Below are 15502 nucleotides of genomic sequence, written 5' to 3' on the forward strand. Positions count from 1 at the left end.
ACTCATTTTGGAATAGAAACAGACAAAGACCAAAAAAATTCTTCTCCATATTGAAAGGGAAATACATTTTTCAAATTGTGAAAAATAGTTTGGATCGAAAAAAATTATAAAGTTAACAACTAAATTATTCATACCCTTCCCAAGATTTGTAGTTTTATAAGTACGTAAAAAGTTGATTTACCCTGATTTATGTTTCTTGAGAATGTGACCTATTAATACTAATACATCTTGAAGTATTCAACACAGGCCCTAATTCAACCAGTCAACCTGTCATTCTTGAGTTATGAGGAAAAAACAACAATAAAAAACATTGAATTTACAAAGGCAGAGATGCCAACCTTCTTCAACAAAAAAAAGTATTCTTCAGAGCAAAAAACAGTATTTTTGGACAAAAAACAGCATTTTTGAAAAAATCTCTCAACTTAACATATCGCCCAATCGAGCAGCTTAAAAAACCAGGCAGTACCACGTATACGTACCCGGATCGGAGCGCGACGTGCATACATTACACGTGGGTTGTTCGCAATGTGCGCAGTTTGGGGCCCATATCACCATCCTGCGTGCATCGTTTTAAGATGTAGGTGCATAATACACTTACGACACAAAGCCCATGATCAGAAATTAAGAAAAACACCACTAAAAAAAAAAAAAAATTTAAAAATTAAAAAAACGGAACAAATACGGCAAAAACAGAACAGTTGGCATCTCTGCAAAGGGTATGAATAATCTAGTTTTTAACTGTATCTTCTGATGTAAAACTATTAACCAACAGGACTGAGCAAGTTTCAACGAGAATAAAGAGATACACAAATGGGACAGGGGAGGTGGTCAAAAAAACATACATGAAATAGTGGCAGACATATACTAGTGATGTCACACATGAAAACAAAAGAATCATATCAATAGATGAAGATAATATCTTATGCCCCGTTGTAAATGTCCAAATGACATCTTTGTAGGAAACACATTGTAGAGAACCCAAGTCTTGGCTTCTGTCATCACCCTTTCGTAATTTGTCGTATTTACAATATACAAAACTATGAAACACACAAACGACAGATAGAATGCTACAGCAGTGGTATTAATGATCAAGGGGAATAAAGGATGGAATTTAAGTTTCATTTCATCTATCTTGTTAACCTACATGCATACCTAGAAATCTATGGTTGTAACTACTGTGAATAATATATGTATACCTGTCTGTCCTGATAGTCAATATTCAACAAAGGCTTCATCATTTTAGTACTTCTGAATACCTCGAGATTCACAGGTGCTGCTCCGTCAAAGTGGAATATTTTGTAAGACTCGTTCCACTTACTCAATAAAGGTGGGTCAACATATCAATAATTTAATCTTTTGAATAATAATAATACTAGCACAAAAAACATATAATACCACTGCTGTAAACATAGTCATGTATATACAACAAAATGGAGTAAAAAAGAAAAAATTGGCCATCAAAAATTGTTCCCCAAAAATGGATATAAATAAAAAAAAATAAATAAAAAATGGGGAAGATAAGTCCACTGGAAAAGATATAGTCATTCCAGTATGTCGTCACACAAAAAAACAGTCCCATAGCAAAGAGCAAGAGCACTGCTTTTGTCAGTATTCCTGTGGAGCAATGCTGGGGGCAGCATCCTTTGAGTTCAGTTCAGTTCTGTGATGCTGCTACCTGTTTCTCATCTTGTGGAGGATTGGTTCCAGGAGGGGGCTTAGTGTCGGTTGAATTCCAAGACCCTTGGCCGCCGGGGCCCGATGATGAATTGGTGGACTTGGGGCCGCCGGGACCCGGACCCGTGCCCCCCGATTCGCCTCCTGCGAAGTCCTCATCATTGTCCATGCCGTTGTTGGCATCGGCCTGCTGGTTCTCCAGCCTCGTGATCAGCCGCTCGTCCTCGTCGCCAAACTCACCGCCCATAAGCGATGGCTCTCCAACCACCATCACATCCTGCAATTAAGTACGAAGAGATTTAATAGAACCATTCTTAAAGGCTATATTCACTTTTTTAGTTGAAAATTTAATAATCACCTTTTTCGATGTGTGGTTTTCTCGAAAGTGTACTAACTTTAGTCCATGGTTTAATCCACTGACTAAGTATGGAATGCCAAGTGTCCATATTCATTTTTTGGGGAAAAACTTTCATATGTTTCTAACTTACCATGATAACATGTTTATATCATAGTTATATTATTGATTATTTTATTAGTTATGTTATTACATTTTATTCTAATTTATTGACAGATTAAATTATTCAAAAACATGTTCATATGGACACTTGGCATTCCATACTTAGTCGGTGGATTAAACCATGGACTAAAGTTAGTCTGCTTTTGAGAATACCACCCAATGAATCTAAGATAGATTCCTACATAAAGTTAATTTGTTACTCACAGTAGTACCATATTTGAGTTAGGTTAATTCTTCCCAAAGAGAAAAGTGTTTCCCGGTTAGTTCAAAGAGTGTTTACTGTTAAACTGCAAATTGTTACAACATGTGTGCACCTCCAAATCTTTCATATTATGCACAGCATGACAAAATATCATTGTGTGCAGTGAAACGGGTTGTCATTAGAGCTTTTTAGGAATTCCAAATACTGCAAACATCAAAGAACCTCCGACAGAACCCTATGAATTTTCATCACGAGATACGTAGCTACATAAAAGTCTATGTGATCTCATATGTGTACATTCATTTTTAGTACTTTTCAGTTCATTTGATTCTCTGAAAGCTTTTTTTAATAATATTATATTATATTGCAAGACAAAAAACATGTTTCTTTGACATAAGTATTGTATATATCAAATTTTCACTTTATCAACAAAGCCATCACATAATACTATAAAAATGAAGGGAAAAGGGATCTACCGATAGCTGTACAAAAAGAAAGTGAAGCCTTCATACTTTATGTGTGTCATGATTGGCAACATAGTAAACAGTAAAAAAAAAAATCCTTTTTTTACACTTCACTTACCAGTATGTAACTTACATTTATAGCCTAGCCTCCTATTATTTGTAATAACATGTACAATAAATCCACATGAGCATTAAAACATTGCTGGCTGACACAATATCATTATTTCAGTAAAGTCTTCTACCTTTCATCTTTGTGAACATGTTCAAAGTTTTATTGTTATGTAAGCTTATTGAATTTGGAACCAATATGATGAATTGTAATACAGATTAAACATCATCATATTGGTTCCAAATTGTAACCATAATATAAATTACCTAACCAAATCTTACATAATCTGTATAAATGGTGGGATGTTAAATTCATTGTCAGTAAAAATCAACATTAAATGAATGAAACATAAATAAATGAAAAAAAGAATAACCAAAATAATTATACAACAAATAAATAAATGTTAATGAGGGAAAAGAAAAAGACAATAACAAATATAAAAACAATAAGTAAGAAAAGAAGTTACACCCCAAAACATGAAAGATAAATAATACAAGAATATGACATATATACAAGGAAAATTGAAATTTAAGAAAAATTATTTCCTTTGTGCAAAAATGCTCAAAATGTTTTGCTTGACAAATAACAGGCACATAAATTTTTCACAATAAATTAAAACCTCCCTATTTTCTTCTTTTTCTCTTTCTTACTCTCTCTCTCTGTTACAAGACTATTTTTTGTATGATGAAGAAAACTTTACAGCAACAAAATGAACTAAAAGAGATCAATTTTCATGTTCTAAAAGTTGGAATGAATTTGTCACTAGTTTCTTAATCTGGTGAAGGTGCAATGCTTAAGCTAATGAGCATACAACAGTTTGCAAAACCAACAACACATAATGGCCTATTTAAAGCCTGAGCACCACAAATGTCATTAACAGTCTTCTTTTTTCAGTAACAGGTCAAGCAGAGGTCATGCCATTAAGAAAATAGAAACACTGATCAATGGATTGGGATTGATCGATCGATTGTACAAGAAATCAAATATTAATATAAATAGTACTACCAAATCACCCTTGCACGAAATTTGTGAATGAAATTCCATGTTCGTGTCATTTTTTTTCTTTATCTTACTTTTATCAAGTAGAGATTTACTTGCTTACAAATAAGGGCAACAAAATTGATTCTACATTTTCTGAATTTCTTTTACATTTCCAATCAAAAGGCTTTACAATATGCTTGTGGACACTCATGAGTTTTAAGCATTGCACCTCAAGCAAAATCTGTGCAAAACTATCATACAGCTAGACGCTTTCACAGCTGTACATACCATCAAAACTAATTTTCATGCAATTCCTCTTTCTTCCCTATTTTCTCAAAACTGCCAGTCAAGAAAAACAGTTTTTTCAGTACCTGAAGAACAACTTCAGTATAATTATATGCATGTACTTGAAAAAACGCAGATGAACTTGTCTGAGCTAAATTGAATAAAATATTAATATGTGCAATGGCGTTTAACTGCAAATATTTAAATTTACTACTCTATAAATTTATTTATTTATTTCAAAAGGAGCATTTGTGAGTACTTGATATAATTAAGTATAGGTCTTTAATATGCATTTGGTAATAAACGGGCCTACATGTACCCGTTTGGTTACATTTACTGTATATGGAAGTGAAGTTTAATAGCTTTAGTATACCTTGTTAGTTGCAAATGAACTGAATTATGATTTGATAAGTACTTAGTTTCGGTAAGTTAATCTTTTATACATTTCCCATAACTGCATAGCAAAAAATATTAAGGATGTTAAAAGTGCTTGTTGTTGGCAATTATGCAACTCTTTAGATGTCTTACCACCTCAGTGATTTCACAGGATTAGTTCAGTGTATTGTAGTTGATAGACAAGTATATATTGGATTCAAAAGAAAAGAGAAGAGCAGAAGAAAAAGATTGTGAGATTTGAGAAAGAAGAAAAGAATCTGAGATAAACTACGGATGAATAATTATGGCACTATTATTATATGCATAATTATGGCCAGATATAGAAAAGATTAAACTGCTCTGCATTATTATAATTGATCATATCACAAAGATATTTTTTAATGAAGGTAAATTCTGGTTCATTCTGTTTTCTTGATGACCCTATAATGTCAATAGGATAATCTTACTACTTTGAGAAAGCAAAATGAAGTTCAATAGTTATAAGAGGACGGGGAGAGGAGGGGGGGGGGGGGAGGAGGAGTCCATATCTCCTAAATTAGGGAATATTCAAAACATGACCACCAGAGTCAAACTTTATTCATCCCATTTCATTTAACCTGATCTTTACATAATTTCTATTCTATTCGAGCATTGCTTCAGAACATAAAAGTCCATTTCGATATATCACAGCTTTTACAAACTACAAAATATTATGTTTCCTATGTAAAACTACCAACTATTACCCTTATGGAGTTTATTTTTCAATCAAAAAATTGGCTTTCCTTATCTCTGTTTCCAACATTATTTTTTTCTAATCAAATAGGAAACCTTAAACTCTCCCACTTTCTAATGGCTTCCCTCAAAATCTGATAAAATTATGCAATCCATGGAGAAAAGGGGTACAAACAATACTGTTATATAAGGAGGGTTTGGGTGACATATTGTGAAGGAGAAAAAAAAGGTTTTTTTTTTATTCTTGTATCATATCAAGCATTGAGATTAACAGGAAATCTATTTTTCTCACTGATATCCCCCCAAACTAAAGTTTATCATCAACATTACCCTATATTTGCATTGGATACAGAGATTAATTGCATGGAGTCTACTAGTACTTGTTTCACACAAAATAGTAGGAAGAATTTGGTGTTATCTATAAATGCCCCAAGACATATCCAAACCACATCAACAACTAGTAACAGCGTTTGTGCACTGTGAACAAATGGAAATAAAAATTGTGGGGTTGTGCCAACACATCAGTTAACTTGCTCCTCAATTATTTACAAATAAACAGTGCAACATGCAACCAACATATAAACAAAATACCACCACTGGGTACAAAGGGTGCTGAAAAACAAGTGAACAAGTGCCAAACTGTGACCATGTTTTAGGTTCGGTGCTGTGTGAGTATTTCCAAAAGCCTCCAATTAATGAGTGAGCAACAGTTAAACGAGTGGAATTTAAAAAATAATAATAATAATAATAATAATTCACAAGGACAAGAAATTACTAAAAAGTGCAGAAATAAAGAAGCAAATAAAATCCCTCGATTAGAGAAGAAAGAAAAATAAAAAGAGCCCCGAAAATTATCTTAAAATCAAGCAGCAGAACAGTTGTGAAATATCCAAGGAACAGGCAAAAATTGTAGAAAAAAAAATATTGCTCTTTAAACCTACACACAGACATAGACCGTTTTGGGGCTCTGTATTTTTTGCATGAATTGCACATTTCCACAAAAGTTTGAAAAATCCAGAACAAATGCATAGTGTTTGTGATACCAAGTACCTGTATGTTTAGATGGCCGCTAGTATCATACTTTAGGGGAATGCATCGAGATGGAAACAAAGATAGGAGATAAAACGTCAAGCTCATTGCAAGGTCTTGTGACAATGGTATACGTGTTCATTCATGAAGTTAACATTACAAAACTATTAAATGAACACGGACCTAAGGAATACAATTACACTGTTTCCTTTATATCAGATTAGTATTATGTCATCCATGCTTTATTTTGTATCTCTCTCGCTCTAAACAATCATGTTTCTTGGCACAAACAATGTGGGAACAAGTTAAATGATGCGGGTTGATCAGGGTTGTTATGGTCAAACTTGAGGGCATGCATGTACGGATGAACATTTTTTGTTAAAGCGGAATTTTGAAAATACAGCAAACTAACATACTACATGTATATGTAGTATTTTCCCCTCTGTTTAATCAGTATCCAAATGCCCTAATGTGATACAAACTAAATAGGATTTCTGTAGGTCCTTTAACATAACCAAAGATACAGATTTAACAGGATTTAACAAGGTAGCCCTTTGCACATACTTCTTTTTACATTTTTGCTTGGAAGTGTGGGGAAGTCCCTGCGCGCCTGAAATCTCACAACTGCTGAAGAACTTAGCAAGGGGTGGGGGTTAACACAGAGAAATAGTTTTGAATAAAAGGAAAAGGTTTAGTAAAAGGAGATGTATTATGCTGTGTTATAGATATTGCATTATGACTGAAGAGTCTGCTAGTTGAAAAGAAAGAACTGTAAACAAAAAAAAGATGAGCAAACTTCCAAAAGCAACAAATCAAGTGGACTTTCCTTCTTTTTGAACTCAAACTTGTGATATTGTGATATGAAAAACACCCCAAACAATATACTATAAGAAAAAAATAAAGATATTTTCAAGAATGTGAAGCTATTCTTAGGACACCACATAATCAAATGGACTTAAATTTTGATCCTGAATTTAGACAACCATTGCTTTCTCCATATTTATTTATATAAACATCTCTTCAATTTAAACACATTTAGTAAATCTTAGTTTATTCACTTAAAGAGTTTGTGTCTTTTGCATTAACCTTCTCAGTTCGTACAATCACTTCTAGGTAATTTAAACATTAAAACCTGCCTTGCTTATTCTTTTTTTCAATTTAATTCAATACTATTCTAAGTGCCAGTAAGTAATTTCTAAAGCAAAAGAACACTATATTTTTTGTGGATTTAAGTTGATTCTACAACAGACCAATTCTTGTGGTAACATTATTTTAGTTTTCCACGTATGTCAGCATATAGAAATTAAAACTAATGACAAATGGCCCATGTATAAACAAAAATCAATCCTTTATATCACTTCCTTCATCTCAAATTTAAATCAGCTGTCCCCAAAGTAAGATGTCTAATTGGCTATTCACTTAAAAGAAAAAGAAAAAAATAATAAAGTCTGTTATTTTTCCGTCTAACCCTCCCTCCCCTAACATGCAATGGTTTCTCCTACAGTGCTCCTAGAGGGAATGTATGAAGGCCGAGTCCACTTGACTGTCACGGGGGTGTTGTGAAGCATTGCTTTGTGATAATCACCTCTGAAATAGAATCATGTATCCAGGGAGGGATGGGTACCGGCTGAGGTGTACCGGACCGGCTCCGTTTCTTACTTCTCCCACCTGGACCATTTCTCTATGGATGGATTAGAGCATAAACATTGTCAACAAATAGGCTCAATCCAGGGGGGTGTTTCATAAAGCTGTTCGTAAAGTTACGCATGATTTTACGAACGAATTGTATATGAAGTGCCAGATAGGATGCCTAAAGTTTTTCCTGATGTTTTAACAAAGTGTGACTATATTTCCAATAACCTCAATTAAATTATGGCAAAAAATATACTTTGTATTATTATTTTTTTTTATAATAAGGATGTTAATCTACATCTGCACAGTTCAACTTTAATTGATGCAGTTAATAATGATGAGCATCCCATTTGGCTTTTCATATTGAAGTCATTCATAAAGTCATGCATAACTTTACCACCAGCTTTATGAAACACCCCCCAGCATCTACGATCACTCAAGCACTGTCTGAGGAAACCTCATTAAAGCTCTTTAAATAATGAGTTCACATATTTGTACAAAATCAAATACCCTACTCCAAAAATACAGAACATGGGAAATGGTCATATGCAAAGTACCCGGTATGTTTAAAATATACTAAAAATCATGGTTTTTAGTCTGATTGAAACAACTTGCAGGTGTTCAATTTAATACTGTCCTTACATCATTAAAAAAAAAGAGATATTAGAGTTTGTAATGAAAAAGAAACCTAACTGGTTGAAATAGTTCTGAATTCATCATTTTCAAAATTGTACTATTACTCTGTCAGATAAAAAAAAATTAAGTCAATCTTTCCACACACAAAAAAAAAAAGATTTATATTTGAAAAGGGCTGAAAGTGAGGTCGTTTAAAAAGACCTATAACTTTGTGAAGATTTGTGTTATTAAAAAACAAGCATAAAACAAACCAAAACATAGGGGGGGGGGGGGGTTGCTCTCAAAATTAAATTGCCCCAAACCCATTTAAGAAATGTGAAGAATAAGTTATTCTTCTCTTTCTTATTACATTATTTATTATGTTCAAATTAGACTGCCATCATTAGGTTGAGATGTCAGAAGAAGCAGCATGCTTATTAGATGCATTCTAAAGATTATTGAAAGATAATTCTGACAGATTCCATGGGTTTAGAATCCAACTTCACACAGCACAGTTGCACAGATTACAAATATAATGTAGAATACCCAAACATTATTCTATGTCCTGTCGTTTCACAACATCTGTAGAAAGCTACATGTACACATGTTTCTGGCAAGAAACTAGAAAAATTGAAGAGGCCTGTTTAAACGAGACTTGTGTCTGCTTACTTATATCTCAACCTGCTATAATTGTCCTTTTAATTCTATTAATAAACCACTTCAACACAATTCAAGCCCTTACTCTTCAAAATCGTTTTCTTTTAAAAATGTTGGCACTCAAAAGACTTGAATTTAAGCATTCTTTTTTTATTTTTTATTTTCCCTTCACTATAATGATATGGTTAGTTAATGATAAGTGACATGGCATGCATGGGGGACTGAATCAGCCGTTTATAATTGTAAAGACAAAAAAGTCATGCCACATGCATTCTCATATGCAAGGAGTGAATTTTAGAAGTTAACATCATTGTTAAAAGGCAAAAAAACATTTTCTAAATCTCATTAATTAAACCATACACATCACGTTCATTACCCATTTTATGTATAGTCCTAACTACCATTGTAAGTACTTGAATCTAGAAATGTACATTCTTTGAAAATATCCTTTAAAGTATTGTTTTCAAAAATTTTACATCAAATCTTGGATTTCTTTCCTTTTGCTTTCTTCACATCATGGCCCTGTCTTACAAAGAGTTGATATCAATCGCAACTATGTACATAAGAGATAGGAGACTGCAAACTTGCGATTGATTGGAGGACTTGCGATTGATTTGGATCAATCACAACTCTTTGTAAGACAGGGCCCGGACTAGACTATTGCTCCACGCATTGTTTATCATGTCTGCATTTGTCATCTGACCTTTAACCATACATGTAATTTTACACTATAAATCTTGTTCACTTATTTGTTCGCTGCTTTGATATGTCATTTCTGGGGGGTCACTCAACTGCACTGGAGTTAAGACTGGGACTGAGCCTTCACTCAAGCTCAAGATGAAGGTTAGGAGTTGGACTGGTTAGAATATATTGGGTTTTTGATTGTTTAATATAACAACATTTCTAGTACCCACCTCTTATACTTAACTTTTTATAGTGGGATATAATTGCTCTGAAGGTATTGGATATTTTCTCAAATGTTTCTCTATAGATATTTTTTTCTAAACTGAAAGCATTAGGATTACCACATAAAGCCCCGCATGTCCTTTTAAACCTGAACATGAGCTATGAGCTGCAGATTGATGTCGATACTATAAAACCCACATCCACCCCCCTTCCCTTAAGCATAGGACTTCAAATAATGAAGAAGTGAAGTATGCAAATACAACATGTAGCAGATTTTCTTCATGAGCTACATGTACAATGTATGTCGATCAATGATTGTATGTATTCCCTCTTCTTCGTTTTTTTGCCATCAAAACTGTTTCATCTGCAAACAGAAACATGTTTGTCTTCACTTGTTGCTTATAGTCTTTCTCTATACCTATACACAAACAATATGCTGGAACAAACATGTTTTCAAATAAAACATAGTACATGTAACATATATAATGTTTTGTAAATACACTACAACGTAAATGTATTCCTGTATGAACAGTACTACCTTTGACTAACAAAGTAATCTGGGAACAGGAAACACTTGTACTTAGTACACTCTTTTCTATTCTGTCATGCCTTTGAAAACTTTTCTTGGACTATTCCGTGCAATGCGTCCAATACGACATGTCTTTTTCCCCATGTCATTAAAAAAAAATTCTTCATTATTTAATGCATCTTGGATAATGGGCCTTCCTGCTAGGCTACCAAAAGTCAGAGTTTTAGGGATTTTTCATTCATGGATGACAGATTTGTGCTCCATAAACGCATAAAATCATCATGCAATTTTTTGTATAAGACATATTGCATGGAATCGTCCTGATTCATTCCTGTGTATTATCCATGAGAATGCAAGGTTCAATTTATAACGGTAAATTATGCAAGGATGCATTAAAAGAAGATGGAACATCGTTTCTTTCTCCCTTTTTCCTTCCATATCTACGGTATTGTATGACATACATGGTGATTTTTCACACTTTAATTTGAAGAAAAAAAGGTAGTCTGTCATTGAACGTAGACACTGGATCAACATGTAGAGACACAACTTTTCCTCACAATATCTTCATGAAATGATTTTGAACTGTCTTGAAATACGCATGTACTAGTATCATACTAGGATAAGACAATCATGTTTATAAAAAAACAAAAAATAATAATAATGATAACAATAATAGATGAACAAAAAAGGAAGCAAAACCAATAACATGACCAAGAAAAACAAAATACTGATGGAATTTAAAACGAAACAAGATGTGAGAGAGATAGAATGATATACAAACCGTTGGCATTCCGTCTGAACTGAAGCTGCCCGGTGATTTTTTCTTACTGTTTCCGCCACCGATATTGTTCATACCCAGGTTGTTGCCCCCCGTTGTCGAGAGTGTCGTCGATGATTTCCTCTTACGCCGTTTCTGCTGCGGTCTGTTGGTATCTGCAGATGTTTGATGAGGTTTAAGAGGCAGAAAGAGAGAAAAAGAAACAATCATTTCTCATGGGAACATGTATGAGTTTGGTCATTCTAGAATCAACACAAAGTCCTATCCAACTCGTAATGTTCAAGAATATACACATCCAGCATCAGCCTATTTCATTTTAAAATGTATTGAAATTGAGCAATACACTTATAAGAATAAGGACATTGGGGTTCTGCTGGGAAAACAATATATCACCTTGTCTGACATAAGCGTATCACTGTAGGTGCTTTTTAGCAAAAATGATTTTCAGCACTTTTGGGGTCATTTTCTACATAATCATAATGTCATCAGCTTTATATCAAAAAGCAGTTGATTTATATATGTAAAAATATAAAGAATAAAGACCTTTCTTGTTTTCATCAAATGGAGTAAAAAGACATCTCATACATCAATGATTCTGAATGGCTTGAGAGGATATAAGACTAGCTGTTTCCAGCGTCAGAGGGCATTTTGAGATTTGACTGTTCAAATATTTAGAGCATCATATTGTGCACTATGATAAAAGCCAACATCAGGTTCTCTGCCCTATTTTCACAGCTTATATCTCTCAGGTTATAAGAGTAATCTTTAACCCTAATGACTAAAAAAAATATAACCCCTACAAAAATAATAATAGTTTCTTGAGCACAATAAAGAAATTGGAAGTTTTCTCATAATACCCCATGTCCTTTGGTTTCATTTCTCCTTCAATATAATAAAGGGAAAATGTATTGGTGTTATTTAATATTGATGGAGTTATTCATACTTCATAGTGCCATGTATTTATAAAAAAACACTCATATTTTTTTAAGCCAGCTAGCTTTAGGTTGTAAATCTGCCTAATTGCACAGATTCATTCTATTGATTAGAGTGCGAAATAACAACATATTCATTATTCCCAATAAACCGTTATTTATAAGCTACTGAAATCGTTGCTATTGAATGGCTGTGAGCAAGTTTGTGATAGAAATGTGACACTTGTTATTGATAAATGAAATATGAAGGAAAAAAATGATCTCTATGAAATTACTTTATTTTCATGAGCAAATCTATTGTGACTATTTAGTTTGTTAGTTTGTTAATACACAATTACAGTACTTTATATGGAACTTAGGGGTTGACAACTGGCCTTCCATAAACCAGTGGGCCATGCTTAAATGGGTTTAACATGGACTGGTTTTTCAGAATATATTATAGGCCAAAGTGCACAAATCTTTCTAAACTTAGTCCATTGATTATTAGAGCTCCAGGTTTAAAGTGTTCATACCATTCACCAAAAGACAGTGTGCTTTGTATGTTAGAGGTTCGATGTCAATATGCTATATTCAAGATATGATCTCTGAATACCATTTCTAAAAAGAGTTACACTATATTCAAGTACACTCTAAATTAGCATAAAAGTGACTTGTGAGTAGATTAGCCAATGCACTCATACGCCCTCGCAGAAAATAGGGCCTGGCCGGATCCTAAGTCTGGCTTGGGTTCCGTGCATGAGGTATTATGATATTCCTTATAATCTGCATAATCCTTATCCGTTTAATAATCCAAGAAATGCTAGGATCAGGTGTTTTTTTAGCAGTTGATTTTATACATGCTACCTGTACACACAAAAGTAATTCTAGGTGATTGGTAGTTTGGTACACTATCAGAGCTGCCAACCTCCAGAACAGAAAATCAGTAATCACAAGGCTCAAAATCAGTAATTTGGGGTATAAATCAGTAATTTCTTATGCGGCGCTATGAATCTAAAAAAACGACACGCCAACACTGCGCGGACGCATGATTATCTGAAATTTTTGGTGATTTTACTCACACAAAGATGTTAAGTATTGAATTTCAGGTCATCACAACACAGTTTATCATGAAAAATGGCTCCTATTCACAGCACTCGCTACGATAAATCATATTTAATTCATTAAAAAAAAATAAAAAAAAAAATAAAAAAAAAAAAAATCTTTTTTTTTTTTTTTTTTTTTAAATCCGTAATTTGAGACAACATTCCGTAATGGTCGTTAATTTCCGTACCAATTACGGAAAATCCGTACTAGTTGGCAGCTCTGCACTATACATTTAGAATACTCTTATTCTGTAATAAGAATTATAAACAAAATAAATAAGATTAAAATGATAATGTGAAATTGATTTTATGATAATTACGTTTATATCTGCTCAATTGATACTTGTAGTATAAAAAAAAATGGTGGTATTTTCTAAAAACAGAATGAAGAAGTGACCTTTACACTCCGAATAAAGTTAGTGGACTAACTCTACCTGCACAGCCTGGATATACATGTAGATGAAAATTAGGCTCATACAGTACTGATCCATGGATTAAATCAAGCTCTGCTGGGGTCAAATAAACATTTCATGAATTTCTGTTACACCATGGCAAAATGTTTAATCTGCTATGGTAGTAGTACAATTAAATGAAAAACAAATATTGTAAAGGAACAACTCTCCATCATGAAATGACTTCATATTTTAGTGTATGGAGAATTATCTATCATAAAAATGCATGAAAAGGACTATTCTGAAGGGGATACAAAAAAAGAGCAAAATATTCAATTCAAGCTGAACATAACTAAATAACTGAATCACACATTGATTAGTCACCACAAGAAAACAAGGAGGAATTCTACAGTGTGAACACATATGTGGCTTGTGAGTTAGTCTGAATGCATGCATGTTATACTGTCTGCTGAGAGCCAGAACTGCGTTCACTCACATCATCGAGAACATTTTTCTAGCTCTCAGCAGACATTATCATCATCACAACTTGATAACACAGATAAAAGAACGGTAGCATAGCATCTCCGCAGTAACCTGTCAAAATTGGATGTTCCACGTTCTTCTTTCATTTGAAGAGTCATCGGAACAGTAAAATCTTATTTTTTACATTTGGGGTAGAGTTGTTAAGTATATAGAAAATGAATATGCTTCTGCTTTCAAGTTCTGTTTCACTAAACATATGCAGGTGATATGATTTTTTCTTCTAAAACTTCTTTGTAAGAAATTTTGTACCAATTTGATATGTCTCTGTTCATATCAGGGTCAAAATTGTGCGAGTTCAATTGTAACAAAATTCTTTCTTTTTTATTTTAAAGAGAAGGTTGAGTTCTTGGAAGAGGGGAAAAATAATTTGTGAGCGTTATCATTCTTATTATGCAAGTGTGGAAGAACATCAGATAAGACATGTTCCCTGAAAAGCATGGCTCTTCAAATGCCGTTATATTCTAAATATGTCATGTTCATCGTAAAACTCGGGGGTAGGATTTTTACGCCACGTGTTCGTGTAGTCCCATATACATCTTTCTGTGTACAGTCTTTGTAACTTTACCAAGACTTGGCCGAATTTCTAATCATTTTGATGATTCCAGAACCTTGCAATACACACAAATTCTTATATGTTAGATGATCAACCTTTTCTGGTCGGTTCCACACCGTTTCTTTCACAATGAAATCGCATGACCAGAACTCAACTTCATCTTTAAAGCGCCATCAATGATATCAATTGAGATAACATACAAGTAGGTGTATGAGTTTAAAGAAAATTTTCCTTTGCTTGTGTAATGATTATCTATAGCCACATTGTTGCTTTATTTATTTTTGATCTTGCTAAACCAGATCAGGTCAAATGTATAGATAACCTATCAGCTCTCTTTTGAAGATGGTAAACAAACAAACAAATAACGGACACATTTATGGTACAAAATTGACTGAACTTAATCACTGATAAAAAAAAACAAGTTGTTTCAATTATTTAAATTATAAAATCAACATAACCATGCATCTTTAAATGTTTGAGGTTTCCATCAGACAAAATAAAATAAATAACTGTGG

The 15502-nt window shown here is 33.4% G+C and overlaps 1 protein-coding gene across 6 annotated transcripts in view; it reads right to left on the reverse strand.

Annotated features, from left to right (window-relative positions):
• Positions 1-1165: 1165 nt before the first annotated feature.
• The window catches only part of LOC577425 (LIM domain-binding protein 2), a 62518-nt gene continuing 48181 nt past the window's right edge, over positions 1166-15502 (reverse strand). For 4 of the 6 annotated variants that reach the window (XM_030985687.1, XM_011674556.2, XM_030985690.1 and 1 more), the window contains exons 9-12: positions 11489-11640; positions 7954-8049; positions 6390-6419; positions 1166-1951 (exon numbers count right to left, since the gene is read on the reverse strand). In XM_030985687.1, coding sequence (XP_030841547.1) covers positions 1655-1951; positions 6390-6419; positions 7954-8049; positions 11489-11640 — 575 coding nt within the window. In that variant the 3' untranslated portion in view covers positions 1166-1654. The remainder of the gene's footprint in view (positions 1952-6389; positions 6420-7953; positions 8050-11488; positions 11641-15502) is intronic. The other 2 variants (XM_030985691.1, XM_030985692.1) reach the window with 2 other exon arrangements.

Source organism: Strongylocentrotus purpuratus, unplaced genomic scaffold, assembly GCF_000002235.5.
Source record: "Strongylocentrotus purpuratus isolate Spur 01 unplaced genomic scaffold, Spur_5.0 spur5_scaffold_15, whole genome shotgun sequence".
NCBI lineage: Eukaryota > Metazoa > Echinodermata > Echinoidea > Camarodonta > Strongylocentrotidae > Strongylocentrotus > Strongylocentrotus purpuratus.